This window comes from Chiloscyllium punctatum, chromosome 2 (assembly GCF_047496795.1).
Source record: "Chiloscyllium punctatum isolate Juve2018m chromosome 2, sChiPun1.3, whole genome shotgun sequence".
Taxonomy (NCBI): domain Eukaryota; kingdom Metazoa; phylum Chordata; class Chondrichthyes; order Orectolobiformes; family Hemiscylliidae; genus Chiloscyllium; species Chiloscyllium punctatum.
The window spans coordinates 31,271,745-31,291,354 of NC_092740.1; the positions used below are offsets into that span (position 1 = coordinate 31,271,745).

At 40.8% G+C, this 19,610-nt stretch overlaps 1 protein-coding gene across 1 annotated transcript in view; it reads right to left on the reverse strand.

Moving 5' to 3' along the window:
• Positions 1-19,610, reverse strand: part of dctd (dCMP deaminase) — a 69,260-nt gene that overhangs the window by 16,363 nt on the left and 33,287 nt on the right. Inside the window, exon 4 of the mRNA XM_072594669.1 lies at positions 11,930-12,046. Coding sequence (XP_072450770.1) covers positions 11,930-12,046 — 117 coding nt within the window. The remainder of the gene's footprint in view (positions 1-11,929; positions 12,047-19,610) is intronic.

A 19,610-nucleotide genomic window follows, 5' to 3' on the forward strand; every position in this document is an offset into this window, starting at 1 on the left:
ATACATATTCTTGGGCTTAACAAGGCTACAAAGAAACATTTTAAAGGCAAGTACTGTCATCTATAACCGACGATTCTAATTTGATAATGGGAGATTTAGAGATCAGCATCTGATCAGAAACTACATCATGCAGCACATCATCAGAGCTAATTTATCAAGAAGCTCCAAGAAGTACAATATCTAACAGTGAGTTACATGTGTCCAGTTTTAGTGGAAGGTGGGGTGAGGAGGCAGGGAATTCAGGATTATCTAATAAATAGATCTGAAACAGCTAGATTGCAATACATAATGCTGAATATAATCTCTCACACCCAGTCCCCAGACTCCCCCCATCACTTCCTCTAAACCCAGAGCGATGGTTGTGGTTTCAATTTGAAATTATTAAAGGATCGAAGTGCTAGCAGTTTCTGAAAAGTGATCTTGATTTGTCAATACTGTAGAGAGCTCATCACTCACTTGAACAGCAGTGTTAATGATTTATGAGGTCCATAAGACAAGCAAAATAACTCCTTTAAATCATCCAGCACCATCTCAGTGATAATCTGTTCATGTTAACTTTTTGATGTTGGGCTGCAGCGTAAAAATTGTCTTTTCACAGATGGCTGAAATCAGCTGCCTTTTGTTTCAGAGGGCAGTCTTTTTTTAAAATTTATTACATGGACATGCACATTGCTGACCAGTCCAGCTTTTATTGCCCATCCCTAGTTGCCCTTGAAAAAGTGACGGTGAGCTGCCTTCTTGAACCGCTGCAGTCCACCTGCTGTAGGTTAGTCCAAAATGCCCTAAAGGAGGGAATTCCAGGATTTTGACCCAGCAATGAAAGAATGACAATATATTTCCAAGCCAGGATGATAAATGGCTTGGCGGGAAACTTGCAGGTGGTGGTGTTTTCATGTGATCTACTGCCCTTGTATACTTCATTTATGAGAAAAGCTTCCTTCATTTCAATAATGTCCTGTCATGAAAGCTCATACTTCAAATTACAATTTCCAATGTGTGTAAATAATTACTGTACAAAACAGGAATTCACACATTTTACGTTGGAAGACAGTACTCCGATCATTGTTTCACATATAAAGAATGAACTGGAGGAACTCCTACATTTGTACCATATAATTTTCCACGCACTGAAGCAAGGCTGAAATGCCTTATCTGGAACGCAGCTTTCAACATAAAGACAATAAATACAATTCCAAAAATTAGTGTCCTGCTTGCAAACCTCTTGGCTCAGTGTGAGATGATACTATGGCTTTAACAGGTATATTTGGTTTTGGTGATTTTTTGTTTAAATGAAGGAAGGTTGAGACACAGGTGCCAAGCAATGTGCTTCAAAGCCTAATGTGAACAGCTTGTGAGGCCTTGGGTTTTTTTGCTAAATTCGGAACAATAGAAACAGCTTGAATATGTGGGGTCAAGCTCCTACAGAACTAGGTTTTTCGTTTTTCCAGTAGCAGTTGCTGCTAGGAGTTTGATGCGGACGTGGAAATGGTTTTTTCCTCTGTTACAACTAAAAGCTGGGGGTTCTCTTCCTACTGCTCAAATTGCATATGAAACAATCTATTTACTGAATTTGCCTTTTCCGAGGGTATGTTAATTGGATGTTACTATATTGGAACAGTTAATGTTTAGTAGTTAAATAATCTATTATTCTGTAAAGTTTTCCAACAGAGTTGTTATTCCATTTTTTTCTTTTCTTATACTTTAACTAAAGCGTACGAATAAAGTGTGTTTTGCTTAAAACTGTTTGACCGAACGAATTGCATCTGGAGCTCAACACCTGGTACTTGTCTTTAAAATAAGAAAAAAAGTTAATGTCTATGCTATCTTCTTTATATATTATGATGAGTTTGGCCTGGTCCATAAGAAGTGTCTGTTGAAACATTAGGTCATGCAGGTAATTTATATTAGTATATTGAGGCCTGAAACCAGGTCCACTTACAATAGGTAGAAGTGGCCACAGGTAAATACTTGCCCCAAAAAAAGTTTACTGTGACTTTTGTAGTGTATGTACTGATTTATAATTTATCCAGAATTCCCTAGATTCCAGAATGTCACAGCAGATTAGAAGTCAGCAAATGTAGCTCCCTTATGCAACAGAGATAAAACGCACATAGAACTACAGGCCTCTGAGTCTAACATCAGTCATTAGAAAATTGCTGTAATTATTAAGGGAATATTAACACTGAAAAAAAAATCATTATGTCATTAAAATCAACTTTTTTTGTGAACGAGAAATTGTGTTTGACAAATTTATTACAGTTTTTTTTGAGAATATAACTACACAGATGACGACTGAGTGGTATTATCACTAGATTATTAATCTAGAGATCTTGGCAATATTCTTGGACCTGGGTATGAATCCTGCCATGGCAGATTGTTTTTTTTCCAAAGCGACTGAGAGGAGTAATTTAAATTTGCTGGTGATTCAAATCTAGGTGGGAACGTCAATTGCCAGGTCAACAGGAAGACGCTGCAAAGAGATATAAACATGTTAAGTGAGTAGGCAACAAGGTAGGACATGGAATAATAAGATAGGAAAATTTGAGGTTATTCGCTTTGGTAGTAAGAGTGAACTGTTAAACTGAAGCCCTGTATGTCTGCTATGCAAGCCTATGTAGACAGCACCAACCAACTGTCAAAGAATAGGGAATGTCCTGTTGATCACCACAAAGGGATCGATTTGCCCATTTTTAGGCTCTGTTATTTTCAGAGAGTTTCATGTCAGATGATGGCTCACAGTGACTTTGCTCACACTGTCTTCTGCTCCTCACCTTATTTCACTATTCAACCAATCCCTTTTGCTGTCCTTTTCATGCAATTGTGCAGTAGTAGGGGCAAACTTCCACCTGCTGCCAGGACCTTCTGACTTACAAGCCGCTTGTGCCACACCAAAAACCTGGACATACAGCACTTCAGATGCTGCAAGCCAGGAACTCTCACGCTGTCCTCCCAGGAAAACAATACACCTCAGGAAGAGATACTCTCCAGATAGTGACCTGGTGGGTGGGGTAGTTGAGAAGGCGGCCAGGGCCACAGCTACTTTTGGCACATAGGAGCCGGTCATTGCTGTTTCCAGGATCAGACAGGAAGGCACAGCAGGGCAGGAGAAAGGTCAATAATCTTCTACATAACAAGACTAGCAACTTCACTATTGTATGCAGCATTGCCACTCAATGGCTCTCAAACATCTCGCCCATCATAAATGCTCACTCTTCTGGTCAAAAAGCACAGCAATCCAGAGAGGATGGCGGGCTTAAAGTAAGTAAGCACTCAGAAATGAAGTTAAGAGCTAGAACATGCACCCCAGGAGGATGTATGAGGTGGCTGAGTGTCCTTGTGCACAAAGGCAGCTGGTAGAAGCATGAAAGTTAATGGTGCCCCTGAGCTCCCAGACTGAAGTTCTGAAGGGCTGAAGTGGATTCAGAGTTGTCGGAAATCAGTCCTGATCATTTACAGATGCCATTTCAGTAGACAAAGGATGGAAAAGGATGTTATCTGTGGAACATGCTGGTAAAGGGACATTTAAATGGAGGCCCAAAGAAGCAAGCAGCAAGCTGCATCCACCAGGTAACCACTCAGACCTTGTGGTCAGGATCTGTCGCCGTCTTATCTTTTCAGGAGAGGAAGGGAGAATGGTCAGCTGCATAGAAATGGAGCAGGATCTTTATGTTCATGGGATGTGGACATCACTGGCTAGGCCAACATATACTGCTTGTCCCCAAGTCTGGAAATCTGGAATTAAGAGTCTAGTGATAACCGTAAATCCATTGTCGACAGTGAACCAGATGGGGTTTTTCAAATAGTGTCCTTTCGGAAAGGAAACGGCCATCCTTACCTGATCTGGTCTTCATGTGACTTCAGACTCTCAACATTGTAGTTGACTCTTAACAGCCCTCTGGGTGAATTAGCAATTGGCAATAAATGCTGCCTAGCCAGCAACGCCTTCATCCCATGAATGAAGAAAACAAAAGTGCCCAGAAGACAGATAAGAGTCAACCACATTGCTGCATGTCTGTGGTCACACGTACACCTGATCAGGTAAGGATCCTAGATTTCCTTTCTTGAAGGCCATTAGTGAACCAGATGGGCTGTTGATGACAATCAACAGTGCTTATATGGTTGCCATTAGGTCAGCTTTTTAACTCTATGTCCACTAGTTCAAGACTCCCCACTAATGGAAACATCTTATCAACATCTCCCTTGCTGTACCCTCCTCAGAATCTGGTATGTTTCAAAAAGACCATCGGCCATTCTTCTACACTCTAATGAATAAAGAAAAGCTGAACCAGTTATAATTACCTTCGACAGGTTAACTTTTCCCTCCCAGGAATGAGATTATTGAATCTCATTTGAACATTCTATTTAAGGTGCAGTCTCACCCACAACCTGTAATGTGATCTCCTCGTTTTTAAATTCTCCACCCTGGGGTTACATAATGGCTCCATATTTAAGGAAAGTTTTAGAGGCGTTATAGTGATGGCTCACTCAATGAGTCCAAGGAATGAGAGGTCTTGCCCATCAAGCCTCCTTCTCCATTTGGTAAAATCATGGCTGACTGAATTGTTGCCTTAACTCCACTTTCTGGTCTGTCCACATGACTCTTAATTCCCTTGCTGATCCTCACACTCTTTATACTAACTAAATTGAGTCTATCTTCTTCAAGGTTCAAGACAGCAATCAGTACTTTCATTGAAACAAAGAGGATTCCAAATGGGCCTGACGGAGGATACTCTTGAGAGATTGTTACCATGGATCTGCACAGATCAAGGGCTGAAAGGAGAAGAACCTTCTTCCCTCAAAGGGTTGTGAATGTTTGGAATTCTTTCTTCAGATGATTGTGGATACTTCATCGCTGAATAACTTCTTAGCTGATATAGCCAATTCTGGATCTCTCATGGAGATAAGGGACATAGGGAGAGGACAGGGAAATGAAGCTAAAATAAAAGATCAGCAATGACTAGAACACAACATGCTTCGGTTCAGCGTGTCCACAGTATTGTATTGAGGTAACTGGCTTGGATTCTTTGCTCTAGGGTGATAACTAACAAGGAGCATGGGCTTAAGGAAGAATTTGAAAGGGTGCAACTGAGACAGTCTTCTCCTAGAGATTAATTCCACGATACATTTAACAATCTGAGCTTTGTAACAAAACGTTTCCAGGTTCGTTCCCCAAAGGGTGTTAAGTTAGCTGAACTCAGCTAGATTGATCACAAGGCCACTTTAAATAGCCCATGTCCCTGAGCAAGGAGAGGAAGAGAATGCTTGGGGAATGGGGGTTCCTAACTCTCATTAATTACCATCTGCTGAAAAGTGCATGAGGTGATATTGTTAAAAGAGAAACAAACACTCACATTGATACAGCCCTTTTTTATGACCTCAGGATGTACAATGATACATTGCAGCCAATGAATGTACTTTTGAAGCGCAGTCATTGTAGGAAATGCAACTGCAAGCTCCCACAAACAGCAATGTGATAATATCCAGTCATCTCTTTCTGGGATGTTGTTTTCGGGATAGTGATCAGAGCACCAGGGATAACATTCCTGCACTTTTTCAAAATAATGAGATGGAAGCTTTGCATCCACCCGAGGGCATATACAGGTTTAACATTTCATCTGAAAGATGACACTGTCAGAATCCAGTACTACTCCATCAATACTGTGAAGTGTCAGCCTGGATTGATGATCAACTGTCTGGAGTGGGCCTTGACCCAACAACCTCCTCCTCAGGGGAGAGAATGCTACCAACTCAGCCAGTCATCCATGTTCCACATGGGGGTGGTGTCCAACTGAATCAGCTGTAGTTCTGTGGGACAATCATAGTTTTCCACTCACTATTATTGGTACTTTTTTTCAAATTAAATCCCCTCTCAGGAGGCCACATGGTTGACAATGGGGAATATCTAGCCATGTTGCTCTAGTCATTGTCAGCATTGGATATATTTGATGGGTCAGTTGGTTTTCTGCTCACAAATCAACATTAAACTGTTGACCGAAAGGTCTGTTTCCATGCTGTACATCTCTATGACTCTATACCTTCAGGAAAAGAAAGGGAGCTAGGTGGTGATAAAATGTGTACCAATCAGTATCCTTCTCCTCTGATTTATGTTAGGCATCCTATTTGCGGCAACACAATGTCTTACATGAAAGATCCAATTAAGAAGGGCTGTGTTATTCAAAAAATGTAATAATTTATTTTTGATCCTATAACCATTCTGCTAGAAAGAAAACATTTAGCTGACAAATACTGTTATGCCTTACACAGATAATGTGCAATGGCTTTGTAAAATTACATTTACTGTTCTTGGCATCTCTCCTCAAGAGACAACTGTGCTGATCACAGTCAGAGTGGCAGAACAGTGAAAATGCTGCTCACTTCACACTCTGCTGAACACACAGGGTCAGAGCAAGCATCTCAAATCCTGTGTTATTTATTGATTCCCACTCTATCTTCCATCTTCCAGCAGCATACTTGTAATCATATCCAATGGCTTACTTGTGACCTTTCACTTCCCAAAGACAGCCCTCCATACGTTACTTTTTCAAAAGAGTAGTGTACAGAGAAAAAAGGCGCAGAACTCAACCCAAAAGAATTGTCTGAAGTATCAAATAAAGCAGCTGCACAGCTTGAAAACAGCCTTAGTTAGGAGCAAAGTTGCCAGCAGCTTGTAACAGAGCATTGGTACAATAGTAGTGCCCCTACCTCTGAGCCAGGCGATCCAGGTTCAAGTTCCGCCTGCTCCAGAGGTATGTAATAACATCAATGAATAGGGTGATTACAAAACATACAATAGGCCATGTCTATTATAATCATTTGTTTGTTTCCCAGTTGTAGCTTAACCAGCTTGAAAAAAAGCCTTTAGGAACATCCCCTTGAATTTCAGTGGGTATAGTGACAATGGTACAGTCACAGTCCCAGCTACTTCACCAACTTTTGCAGCTGGCACATTTGATATTTGCACCACAAAAGGTGGTACTAAAAAAGCACAGTACACAAAGTATAACAACAACTTCTGTCCAGTTAACACAAGTTGTCAGAGGTCATCACAGCACACAACCTGTCTATTGAGAGATTAGTGACAGCTAGGTCTTTAACTTATCATTTGTCTTAAGAATGAAGAGTAAATTAAACTAAATACATAAAAGGGGATAAATAGAGAAAAGGGGATTAAAAAAAAACTAAGTGGAAGAAACCAGCATTAAAGAATTCCCATTTGGACTAAATATGAATCTGATTATGAATGCAAGGCAGAGTGAATACTAATTAATTTGAAATCAAATTAATCTATAAATTGGACATAACTATTCAAAAATACTCCTGGGTGGCCTCCCAAATCCTGCTTTTCATAAATGAGGTTATTTCAAAACTCTGCTGTGTGCGCCCCAACTTGCAGCTCTAAGACTTATGCTTCCTAACTCAAACCTCTTAAGCATTCCCAATTTCAATGTCTCCACTAAAATCTTCAGCTGCTATGGGTCTAAAAAAAATCCGAATTGCCTCTTCACTCTCTCTGCTGTCCTTTATCATCCTTCTTAAACTCTAATTTGTCATCATTGCCAATATCTCCTGATAGGGTTTTGTTAAACTTGTAAAGAATTCACACTTGTAACTGCACACTACTTTACATAGGTTTGGTTTTTATATTATGAAACAGGCTTAGAGACTCTGAATAAAGATTCACAAGAATGGCATCTGAATGGAGAGGAATTACTTATCTGAAAAGGCAAAATGGGCCGAGACTCTTTGCACTTGAATGGAAAATAGAGAGACCTAATTTAGATCTTTTATATTTGTGAAAGGGTTAGATTAGGGTAGATGCCAATAATGTATTACCATAGATGGACAAGTTCAAAACTAGAGGCTGTAAATATAAGGCAGTCACTAAAAATCCTCAAAGAGGATGTCTTTATCCAAAGTGATAAGTATGCAATGTTAACAGAAGATCTAGTTGGGTAGAACAGCACAGATGTATTCAAGCAGAATGTAGTTAAGTGCATGAAGGATGGACTAATTGGACTGGATAAAAGTGGGTTGCAGAAGGTCCCATCTCTGCTTCATAAACAATAGCACAGATCAACTGAATGAATGGTCTATCACCATGTTGTAGACTCCACAAAACCATGTGACTACACCAGCCAAAAGGAGGATATGAGGTGAAGGAATGTCTTTCAATATCAGTCCCAACAGGAGTTTCATCATTTTCTAGCTGTGCCTTAAAGTTTTGCAGTTACAATTCAATTTGATATGGTATTCTGGGTTAGCTGTTTATCCATTTAGTATCCTGTTTCAAAGTATTACTGTTGTGTATTTGTACCTATATGGTGGACTGCCACTTTAAGAGTCAGAGTTATAATCATAGAGATGAACAGCACAGAAACAGACCGGTTTGGTCCAACTTGTCCATGTCGATCAGATGTCGTAAACTAATCCAGTCCCATTTGCCAACATTTGGGCCCATATCCCTCTCAAAACTCCTATGCTGTAATTGTACCAGCCTCCACCACTTCCTCTGGCAGCTTATTCCATACATGCGCCACCCTCTGCGTGGAAAAGGTTGCCTTTTAAGTCTGTTTTAAATCTTTCCCTCTCACCCTAAACCTATGCCCTCTCATTTTGGACTCCCCACTCTGGAGAAAAGACCTTAACTACTCACCCTATCCATGCCCTTCATAAATTTTAAAAACTTCTATAACGTCACCACTCAGCCTCCAATACTCCGGAGAAAACAGCCTCAGCCTATTCAGCCTTTCCCAAAGCTCAAACCCTCCAACTCTGGCAACGCTCTTGTAAACCTTTTTGGAGCTCTTTCAAATTTCACAACATTCTTCCTATAGCAGGGAGACCAGAACTGAACACAATATTCCAAAAGTGGCCTAACCAATGTCCTATACAGCCATACCATGACCTGCCAACTCCTATACTCAATGTACTGACCAATAAAGGCAAGTATATGTGAAATGCCTTCTTTACTATCTTACCTACGACTCTACTTCCAAGGAACAATGAACCTGCACTCTATGGTCTCTTCGTTCAGCAACACTCACCAGTACCTCACTATTAAGTATTTAAGTCCTGCCCTGATTTGCCTTTCCAAAATGCAGGACCTTACATTTATCTAAATTAAATTCCATCTGCCACTCTTTGACCCACTGGCCCATATGATCAGTCTGAGCACCTGATGTAGCATCAACCATTTTGGGCAAGAAACTGCTTATTCTAACCTTCCTGCCTGAAGCATGAACATCTCTTTAATAAAGCTCTTCCTTTGGCCGCCTGGTTCTTCTTGGAATGCAATTACACTCCCTCTCAGTTTTGCTGCCATGAGAGAGATAGAGAGAGATAGAGAGAGACGCACAGACAGAGAGAGGCAGAAAGATCGGAGCTGAATAAGGCCTTTCAGCTCATTGACCAGCTTCGCCTTTCAATAATAATTCTCAGCTCCACTTCCCTGCCTTATCCGCACAACCAAAGATTGCCTAATTGATTAAAATCTGTCCATCTCGGCCTTAAGTATGCCTAACGTATCTCCATAGATCTGTGGTCAAAGATTCACCAGCCCAAGCTTCCTCCTCATCTCTGTTGCAGCTGTGGCTCAATGTCTCGCCATTGCAACTTAATTTGACTTAGTTTCTGGATTCGTGTTTTATTCCACTTTGCACCTTGTTTCAAAGTATTACAATCCCCTTTTGCAAAGATCAAAAAGCCCATAACCATTTCTGCTCTCCTTTGATTGCATGCCGATCTATGGTATAAGAATACAAACACCCCCAGTATTTTTGTCAAGATGTCATTACTTGTGCAACAGCCTGGACAATAAATATCAGTGGACTAAGCACCTACACATAGCTTATTGCTCTATTGTCTTTTGCACACTACCAACCAGATTCACTGCACAGCTCATCGAGAAAGGGAACACTGATCAATGGTCTTCTCCTAATTCAGGGGCAGATGCAAATTAAAGTATCTTCGTCATTAACCCTGCTGAGACCAACTAATTCAGGCATTAGTGACTGGTATTCAGTGTCATTCGTTGTTTTATGGTTCAGCTACTTCATATCTTAAGCAAGTGAGTCATTGGAAGGGCCAACAAAATTTAAGCAAAGATATTATCCATTCACTTTTATGGAAGCCTGCTTGTTAGATGTAAATTGCTCTGACACTTGGGCAAAGAGCTGAACAATGAGAATATGGTAGGAGATTAATAGCCTCAATCATTAGCTCGGCAAATCCTTATTCAACATCAGCTCATGACAATCTGTAAATGTCAAGAATTCTTCAAACTTTAATACCATTACAGGGGAAGGCGTTTCTCAATAAATTAGCTTTTGAAATGCAGCATACGATCTGATTTCCTGATGCCAGCAGGTGGATAGGCATCTCTGAAGGGAGCAAGGGATGTTGAGAAGGGTGGTAGGCCAGAGCCCCTATTATTTATCCTGAGTCCATATCCCCATTGGGAATGCAGGTGGCTAGAATTTACTGTTGCATTCTGTTGGTGAAATCAGGGTTACGTCAGACACATTGGTTGCATGCAGTGGACAAACCCCCGCCACCACCTGGCAAAGCACCAAGCCATTTCAAACAGGAAGGCTGCTGCTTTGATGCCAGAACTGCAAACAACTCAACTGATCTTAGCTAGGCTGACACAAGGTTCAACACAATGAACTATAACACCCTTGAACCAGGGAAGATTAAAAGAAATGGGGTCAGCCTGGACTCCTGCTCCCATCCACCTGGTGACCACGTGCTGGGGTGCGTAAACAATGAGCAGTTTGATTGTTTGATATTGATTTGCAGTTTAGCAGCCTGGAGTAATCACAAGCCAAAGCTCACATGTTAAGAATGGCCATTTTGCCAGTTCCGTTTCCTCAAAAGTGTGTTTTATCCAAATGTGTCAAAAACTATGTTCCGAAAATTGGGAACCGAACACAAGGGAGGTCTAGCCCAGCAATAATCAGCACTTTCAGGAGGAACATCATGGCAACAAGTGGGGTCATGGTGAGTTAGTTCAACTTGCCTGCTTTTATCAACAGCCATGACAGCAATGACAGCAGTGGCTGGTTAAGGTGGTGGGGGCTGCTACGCAAATTTTGTTGCAATTCAGATCCCAAGCCAATGTTCTGGAAACATGTGTATGGATCCCACCATGAAAGAGGGTGAGATTTAAGTTCAATAAACAAAATCCACTGGGAGACAGATGCTGGAGAATCAGCGTTGGTAAAGTGTGGTGATGGAAAAGACACAGCAGGTCAGGCATCATCCGAGGAGCAAGAGAGTTGACATTTTGGGCAGGACCCTTTTCCTGCCTGAAACATCGACTCTTGCTCCTCAGATGCTGCCTGACCTGCTGTGCCTTTTCCAGCACCACACTTTACCACTGTCCACTGTCAAAAGAAATGCTTCACTAATGTAGGGAAGGAAATCTGTTGCCCTTACCTGGTCTGGCCTACACGTGACTCCTGATGCATAGAAACGTGGTTGCCTCTAGGCATTTAGGTACGTGCAATAAATGCCAGCCTAACTAGCAGTACCCACAACCCATGAAAGAACACAAAAAAAAGTGATCATTTCCTAATGGAATCCGGCTCCATGTATAGTTTCTCCACTAAATCTTCTGAACGTATGTTTACGATCTTTAAAACACAAAATCCTCACGTTAATTATACACACAGCTTTAGTCTTTATTTGGAAGGCCATGCTATAGAAAGTCACTGATTAAATTAAAACCACGTTAAGAATCGCACGTGCAGCAATTAGTCACTGGGAACCTGACACTGTTCAGCAATAGCAAGGAATATATTTTATGCAACTGATTAATATGGAGCAAAGGGTACGAATTTTTTAAAAAAAAACTCTGTAATGAGATATTGAACTACATGCTGGTATACAAATGCAGCAAATCGAAAGTGGAGCAATTGCAAATCCTTACCTGACTGAATGATGAGTTTAGCACATTCATTACATGGGAACAAGGCCACATACATCGTACATCCCTTAACGTCAGCAGAGTTCTTGTTCAGAATTGCATTTAATTCAGCGTGACAAACTAGAGAGGAGAATAAAACAAGTCATGAGAGAATTAAAACTAAGATGCATAAGCGTAGCAGCCAGCACTCAAATTAATCCTCATCTGGTCTTGTGCTTCCAAACCTCCTCTGAAGAGGAGGAATTTCTGTCAGTGTCAGGATTATATAAGCAGTTCCTTATATTCTTGTTAGAGTTCAAGGGGCTCAGAGGACAATTTAAACTGTAAGAAAAGGCAATTTAAAGCAAAAACAAAAATCCCATTTTCTGTTCTGCTTTTTGGCAAGCAAAGTATATGTTCAATCATTTACATACAGTCATAGAGCACAGAAATAGACCGTTCAGATCAACCAGTCCATGCCTAACATAATCTCAAACTAAACTAGTCCCATGTGCCTGCTCCTAGGCCATATCTTTCCAAACCTTTCCCATTTGTGTACCCATCCTAATGTCTTTGAGATGTTGTAAATGTACCAGCATCCACCACTTCCTCAGCAAGTTCATTCCACATGTCACCACCCATGGAAAAAATTTGCCTCGTGTTTTTTTTAAATCTCTCTCCTCTCACCTTAAAAATGTGCCCCCTCATCTTGAAATTTCCCATTTTAGAGAAAAGAAAGACAACTACCACCAACTCTATCTATACCCCTCATTATTTTATAAACTTCTATCAGGTCACCTCTCAACCTTCTACGCTCCAGTGAAAAACATCCCAGCCTTTCTTCATTACTCAAACTTTGCACATCCAGCAACATCCTGGTAAATCTCTTCTGAATCCTCCCAGCTTGATATAATATCCTTCCTATAACTGGACAACCAGAACTGGACACAGTATTCCAGAAGAAGCCTCACCAATGTTCTGTGCAACCTCAGCATGATATCACAACACCTACACTCAAAAGGACTGAGCAATGAAGGCAAGAATGCCAAACACCTTTTTAACCATCCTGCCTACATGTGATGCATACTTAAAAAATTATGTACCTGCATCCCTAGGTCCCTCTGTTCTACAACACTACCCAAGGCCTGACCATTAATTGTATAAGCTTTACTTTTGTTTGTTTTACCAAAATGCAATACCTCGCTTTTATCCAGGTTGAACTCCACCTGCCATTTTTCAGCCCATTGACCAGTTTGACCAAGATTCCTTTGATATCTTAGTAAACCACCTTCACTGTCTACTATGCCACCTATACACTTGGAAACAATTCTGATGCAGTCACCCACAGGTCTATCTCAAAATATTAAGATTATTGAGTTTAAGATTATTAAGATGTTAATGCTTTAACATCTCACCCACATCTTAACCAGATTTTTAGTAGGCTATCAGTCCTTCGTTATGAAGATCAAACTTATTACTAAATAGAAAGCCAATAATAAAAATGTCCAAGCACAAACAATTGAAGACCATGGATTCTCTTTAAAGAGAAGTTAGCCTTAGACATTACAAGATGTGGGCAGGTGAGCAAAATCTATAAGTTCCATCACCATTACTTAAGATGATATGAGATGACAGACAAGAGCAGCCCAGCTCAATGTACCCTCACACCTACAGCAAATGGTCACTCTTCAGGTGTTTACACAAGGAATCCAGACCTATCTCAGAGTGTTGTACTAAGCAATATATGCGCTCTGGTTCATGGTTTGACTGAAAAATCCCCGTGCACGTCTGAGGTGCTCCCACAACATAGCATTGCAGTGTCAGCCTCTGAAGCAAGGTTTGAACCCACAACTCAAAAAAGTGAAAGTGCAAACCAGTGAATCAGAGTGAGCTGGAGAAATGGGAACATTTGTTCATTCGTTTTTATGGATCAGCTTACTTCCTGCGACTGATGTTGAATGTTCCATAATGTGGCTGGAGGTGTCTAGAACCACAGGACAACGTATCAGAATACAAGATAAAGCCATTCAGGGCAAAGGTGAGGAGGAATTTCTTCACTCAGAGGGTAACAAATCTATGGAATTCTCTACTCCAGGAGGCTGTGGTAGCTCACTGATCATGTTCAAAACAGAGACTGGCAAGAGATCCAAATACTAATGAAACCAAAAGATACAGGGAGAGTGTAGGAAAATGGTATTGAGGTAGCTGACAAACTGAGCTAAAATGGTGAAGCAGACTCAAGGGTCTGAATGACCTACTGAATTAGCATTGTCATCTGGAAAATTAAAGTCACCATCTCCATTTGCCACTTTGTCCAAACTAAAATATTACTTTGGTCAAACAGTGAAAACAGTATATCATAGACAAGGAGAAGCAATATCACAATTAACAGATTACAACCATTTATTTTCTAATCCAACTGTTTGGAGATAGATGACACCTGGAGCAGGTGAATTTGAACCAGGGCCTCCTGGCTCACAGGTATGCATACTACTGCATCACAAGAGCCCTAAAAGATCAGATCTAAGCTCTGCGGTCCTGCCACATGGTGGACAATTAAAGAATTAGCAGGAAGAGACAAATATACTCATCTTCCATAATGGAGAGCTTGGCATATCAATGCAAAAAATAAGGCTAAGTATTGGCAAATATCTCCAGATGTAAGTGTCAGTTAGATGATCCATCTCAGCCTCCTCCAGAGGTCCACAGCATCACAGGAGCCAGTTTTCTGCCAGTTTGATTTATTCCACTATATAAAGGAATTGTCGAATGCACTGGATACTGGACATTATCCTGACATTATTCCAACAACAGAACTGAAGACTGGCGCTCCACAACACTCAGTCCCTGACCTCATTACAGCCTTCATTCAAAGACAAAAAACCTTCAGTGACAGCCCCTGACATCAAGACTGCATTTGACTAAGTGAACACAGAACCAGAAAAATCTGGAGTCAATGAAAATTGGGAAAAAACTCTGCTGGTTAAGAGTCATACTTAGCTGTTGCTGGAGGTCAGTCATCTCAGCTAGAGGATATCAGGCGTGCGCTCCTCAGGGTAGTGTCCAAAGCCAAACCATCTTCAGCTGCTTCAAAGACCTCCCTTCTACCATAAGGTCAAAAGAAGTGGAAATGATCACTGATGATTGCACAATGTTTGGCCCCAGTTGTGATTTCTCATACACTGAAACAGTCCATTTCCATATGCAGCAAGACTTGGACAACAGACAGGCTTGGGCTGGGAAGTGGCAAGCAATATTCTCTCCAAACAAGTGGCAGACAATGATCATCTCAAATATGATGTTACCACTGGCATTACTATCACTGAATTCCCCAAATACTAACATTCTGGGGGTTACCATTCAGCAGAAAGTGAAATGGACAAATCACATAAACACTGTGGTTACAAAGCAAGTCAAGGGCTAGGAAGCCTGCAATTAGTGATTCACCAGTTGACTCCCAAAGCCTGTCCAGCAAGAGACAAGTCAGAAGTAGGATAGAATATGGCCCATTTGCTCAGATTAGTGCAGCTCTGACAAAACTCAAGAAACTTGACATATTTAGGTCAAAGCAGCTTGATGGCACTATAGCCACAAACGTTCATTCCCTCAGTCACTGATGCTTAGTGGTAGTAGTGCTTACTATCTACAAAACACTGCAGAAATTCCCCAAGAGTCTTTGGACAGCTTCTGTCAAACCCACAATCACAACCATCCTGGAATGAGGAGGGCACTTGATACCTGAGAACCCTACCACCTCCACATTTTCCTCCAAGCCATTCCTCATCTTGACGTAGAACTAAGTCGCATTCCTTCAGTGTAACTGGCTCAATATCCTGGAACTCCCTCTCTAACAGCATTGCAAGTCTACCTACACCAAATACACTACAGCACTTCAAGTAGGCGACACACCATCACCTTCTCCAAGGCAAGTGAGTTTGGGCACAAAATTTTGACCTAGCTGGCAACACCCACACCCGCTGAACAAGTTAAAAAGAAAAGGCTCTTTGTTTTTGACATATTCTCTATTATGTGTAATATTTCATCTTTGCTTCCTGCCTTTCTCAAGCATTTACCCAGCAACACTCGCCCTGCAGGGGATGTTTGAGTGGCAGCTGCAATAGATTCAGAAAGTCTATGTCAGCAGTTGAGTGCTGCAACCACTGAATCCTCCTGAGGATTGTGGCTGTGAAGAAGGCAATATAAAAAACAACACAAATATACACACCCACCTCAGAATATATGAAACACCAACTCTTTTGGTAAAAGCAACTACTAATGACATTTTAAGGCAGCCTAGAAAAAGTAGATATCATTTTTCAAAGTCTTGCAACATTTATACCAAGCCATTAACATTAATGCAGCTTTATCTCTTCACGGAGAGAAAATCCCAAGAGGTTTCCAGCAGCGATGGTAGCTCCATCTATCTATGCAGCTTTATTCCACCAGAGATTCTAAAAGACCTGTGTGAGGCTGCTAACCCTTATTGCATGGAGTGTCAGTTTGAAATAAAAAACAAGAACAATGTTAACACAATACGCACCAGGCAAACAGCTGGAAGAGACAGGGGAAATTAAAAACATGGAGGAATTGCAATTAAAAACATTTTATTCCAAAGAGGTGCTAAGTGAGCTCTTCAAATTAAGGGCATATTTTGGACTGTCTCCAATTGCCTTTTCTACAGATTTCCTGTTTAAAATGTAACTCGGGAGAAGGATGTACCTTTACCTGGTATTTCACGTCAGTAAATAAGGTTTCCTCATTTCTAAAGTAGCTGGCATGGGAACCGAGAGGCAACACTACAATTATTTAGTCAGGAATTCCAAGCTTCCACACTGCAACCAGTTTGGATATTCTACTGCCCTACTAACAAAGGGACAGTGGCAAATGTAGTCACTTCTTTTTAAATTCAATGTAAGTTATATTTACAAAACAAAATGCCACAACCACAAGGCACATCTGCAGAGTGATCTGCGAATTGTGAAGTTGTGTTTTTGTTAACTCATGTAAACCCCTTGCAGTTTTTCAAATGTTCGATTATAAAAATAGCCAGCAACAAAACCTTAAACAAATTAAAAGCTTATTGCGTTGCACATCTATTGCTGTAAGTTATTAAAAAGTGATATAAAGGGTTATTAGCTAAAATCAAAGATTAGAAGCAGATACAAATAAAAGACCTTACTGAGGTGAAAGAAAGATCAGCCTAGGGTTAGTTTGCCTAATGATTTCTCATTTTAAGCAGAATGGGTAGAAAACTTGAAACCATAATTCAGCAGCTGCTAAGCGTTCTGTAATCGAAAGTTCAAAGTTGCTTGCACAGGTAGACTTAGCAGAAAGTTTCTTATCTCTCTCTGGTTCTGCGTTGCTGTTCAGGTAATCTGCAAGTACAGCCGTCAATTTCTGAAAGCTTTTCTGTTCTTTAGGCAGAGAAGTATCTGTCAGTGGGTCTCTCACAGTCTTTTTAAAAGACCCAAAAGAACCGCAGATGCTTTTAAAGAGAAAGCAAAACTGCTGGAAAAGCTCAGCACGTCTGGCAGCACCTGTGGAGAGAAATCAGAGTTCTGAGGGAGGGTCACTCAACGCGAAACATTAACTCTGATTTCTCTCTAGAGATACTGCCAGACGTGCTGAGCTTTTCCAGCAATCTCTTTTTTTGTTTTACCCTATCTTTCCAAGGAAGGACCCCCAAAATCTCAGACTATCTTGTACAAGTCTAAACTTAAGATGGCTGCAATGTTAATTTTGATAAATATTTGTGCCACAAAATGAAAGTTAATTCTGCTGGTGTCAATAATGGTGTCCTGTGTAATCAGAAGCTTTGAATTCTAACACTTGGAAAAGGATCCATTGTTCTGTCCAAGAATTAACTGAACATAGAATACTAAATCTCTCTCTGTGATTTGTACTGATACAGCCCACCAATCTATTTCTGGATATTGTGAATCAACAAGACAAGCTTTATGATTTCTGAGAACAATCTAAGATTCTACATTCATTCTAAAATGACAAATTATATTTCTCCACAAAAATAGATATATACTGTGGTGATATTCTTGATCATCAGCAAAGTGTTGGGCTATCAAGCAACATTTACACAGCAATAACCTACTCACCAGCACTCAGTTTGTATTTTGTCAAATTGACTCAGCTGAGACCTCATTACAGCCCTGGTCCAACACAGACAAAAAAACTTCCAATTCAAGAGACGAGGAGTGACTGCCTCTCATATTTTAAGTCAGCAATCGACCAAGTATGGCAGCAAGAAGTCCAAGAAAAATTCAAATCAATGAGATTGTGGGGAGAACGATCCACTGAGTGAAGTTATAGCTAGTGCAAAGAAAGATGCTTGCAATTGTTGGAGATCTGTTACCTCAGCTCCAGGACATCACCACAGGATTTCATCAGGGTAGCTGTTTTTAGCCCAGCAGTCTTTAGCTGCCTCATCAACGACTATATCTCCATTACTAGGTTAGAAGTCGGGATGTTTATGAATTCTTTCATCTTTTCACATCTCCTCAGATACTGAGGCAGTCTGTATGTATATTTGCAAGGCCAGGAAACACACCGCTAAACCTCGGATGCTGCCTGAACTGCTGTGCTCTTCCAGCACCACTAATCCAGAATCTGGTTTCCAGCATCTGCAGTCATTGTTTTACCCAACATTCAAGCTTGGACAGACAAGTGACACACACACTATATAGTGTCAGACAATTAGATTTCCAAGGCAAAAATCTAAAATCAACCCTCCTTAACGTTCAAAGATATTACCATTGTTGAACCAGTTCATGGTTCTCCAGAGTCTGCCCACCATTAACACTAAAGAAACTTCACATCATTTAGGAGAAACCAGCTTGCTTAGTCTGCATCCCATCCATGACCTAAACATAGAAATGCAGCAAACAGGAGCAAGAGTAGGCTGGTCAGCCCCTCCAAGCCTGTTCTGCTATTCAATGTGACCAGGGCTGATCATCCAACTCAATACCTGTTCCCACTTTGACTCCGAAGACCTATACCTGACTCCTTGAAAACATTTTGGGTGGCAGAGAATACCACAGGCTCACCACTCTCTGGGTGAAGAAATTTCTCCTCATCTCAATTCTAAATTGCCTCCCTTAGACTCTGATTGCTGATACTGGACTATCCAGTCATTAGGAACAAACTTCCTGTGCTTACCCTGATTTGTCTTGTTAGAATTTTATACATTTCTATGTGATGTTGTCCTCAAGCCTCTAAACTCCTATGAATATAGTCTTCATCAATCCAGTGTCTTCCTGTAAGTCAGTCCCACCATTGCAGAAATCAGTCTGGAAAACCTTTCTTCTTCCACTCCTCAATAGCCAGAACATTCTTCCTCAGATAAGGAGATCAAAACTGCACACAGTACTCCAGGTATGGTCTTACAAATGCCCTGTACATTTGTAGCAAGGTATCTCTGCTCTACTCAAAGCATCTCGCTTTGAATGCGAAAATATTATTTGCCTTCTTCAATGCTTCATGCATCTGCATGCTTATTTTCTGATGTACAAAGACACCCAGGTCTTGTTGCATGTTCCTCGTTCCCCAACCTATCACCATTCAGATAATAGGCTGCTTTCCTGCCTCCCTCCATTGCACTGCACATCATCTACAAGATGCGCTACAGCAACTCAAGACTCCTTCTACAGCATCTTCCGAACTCTCATATATAAGCATCTACAATAACAAGAAC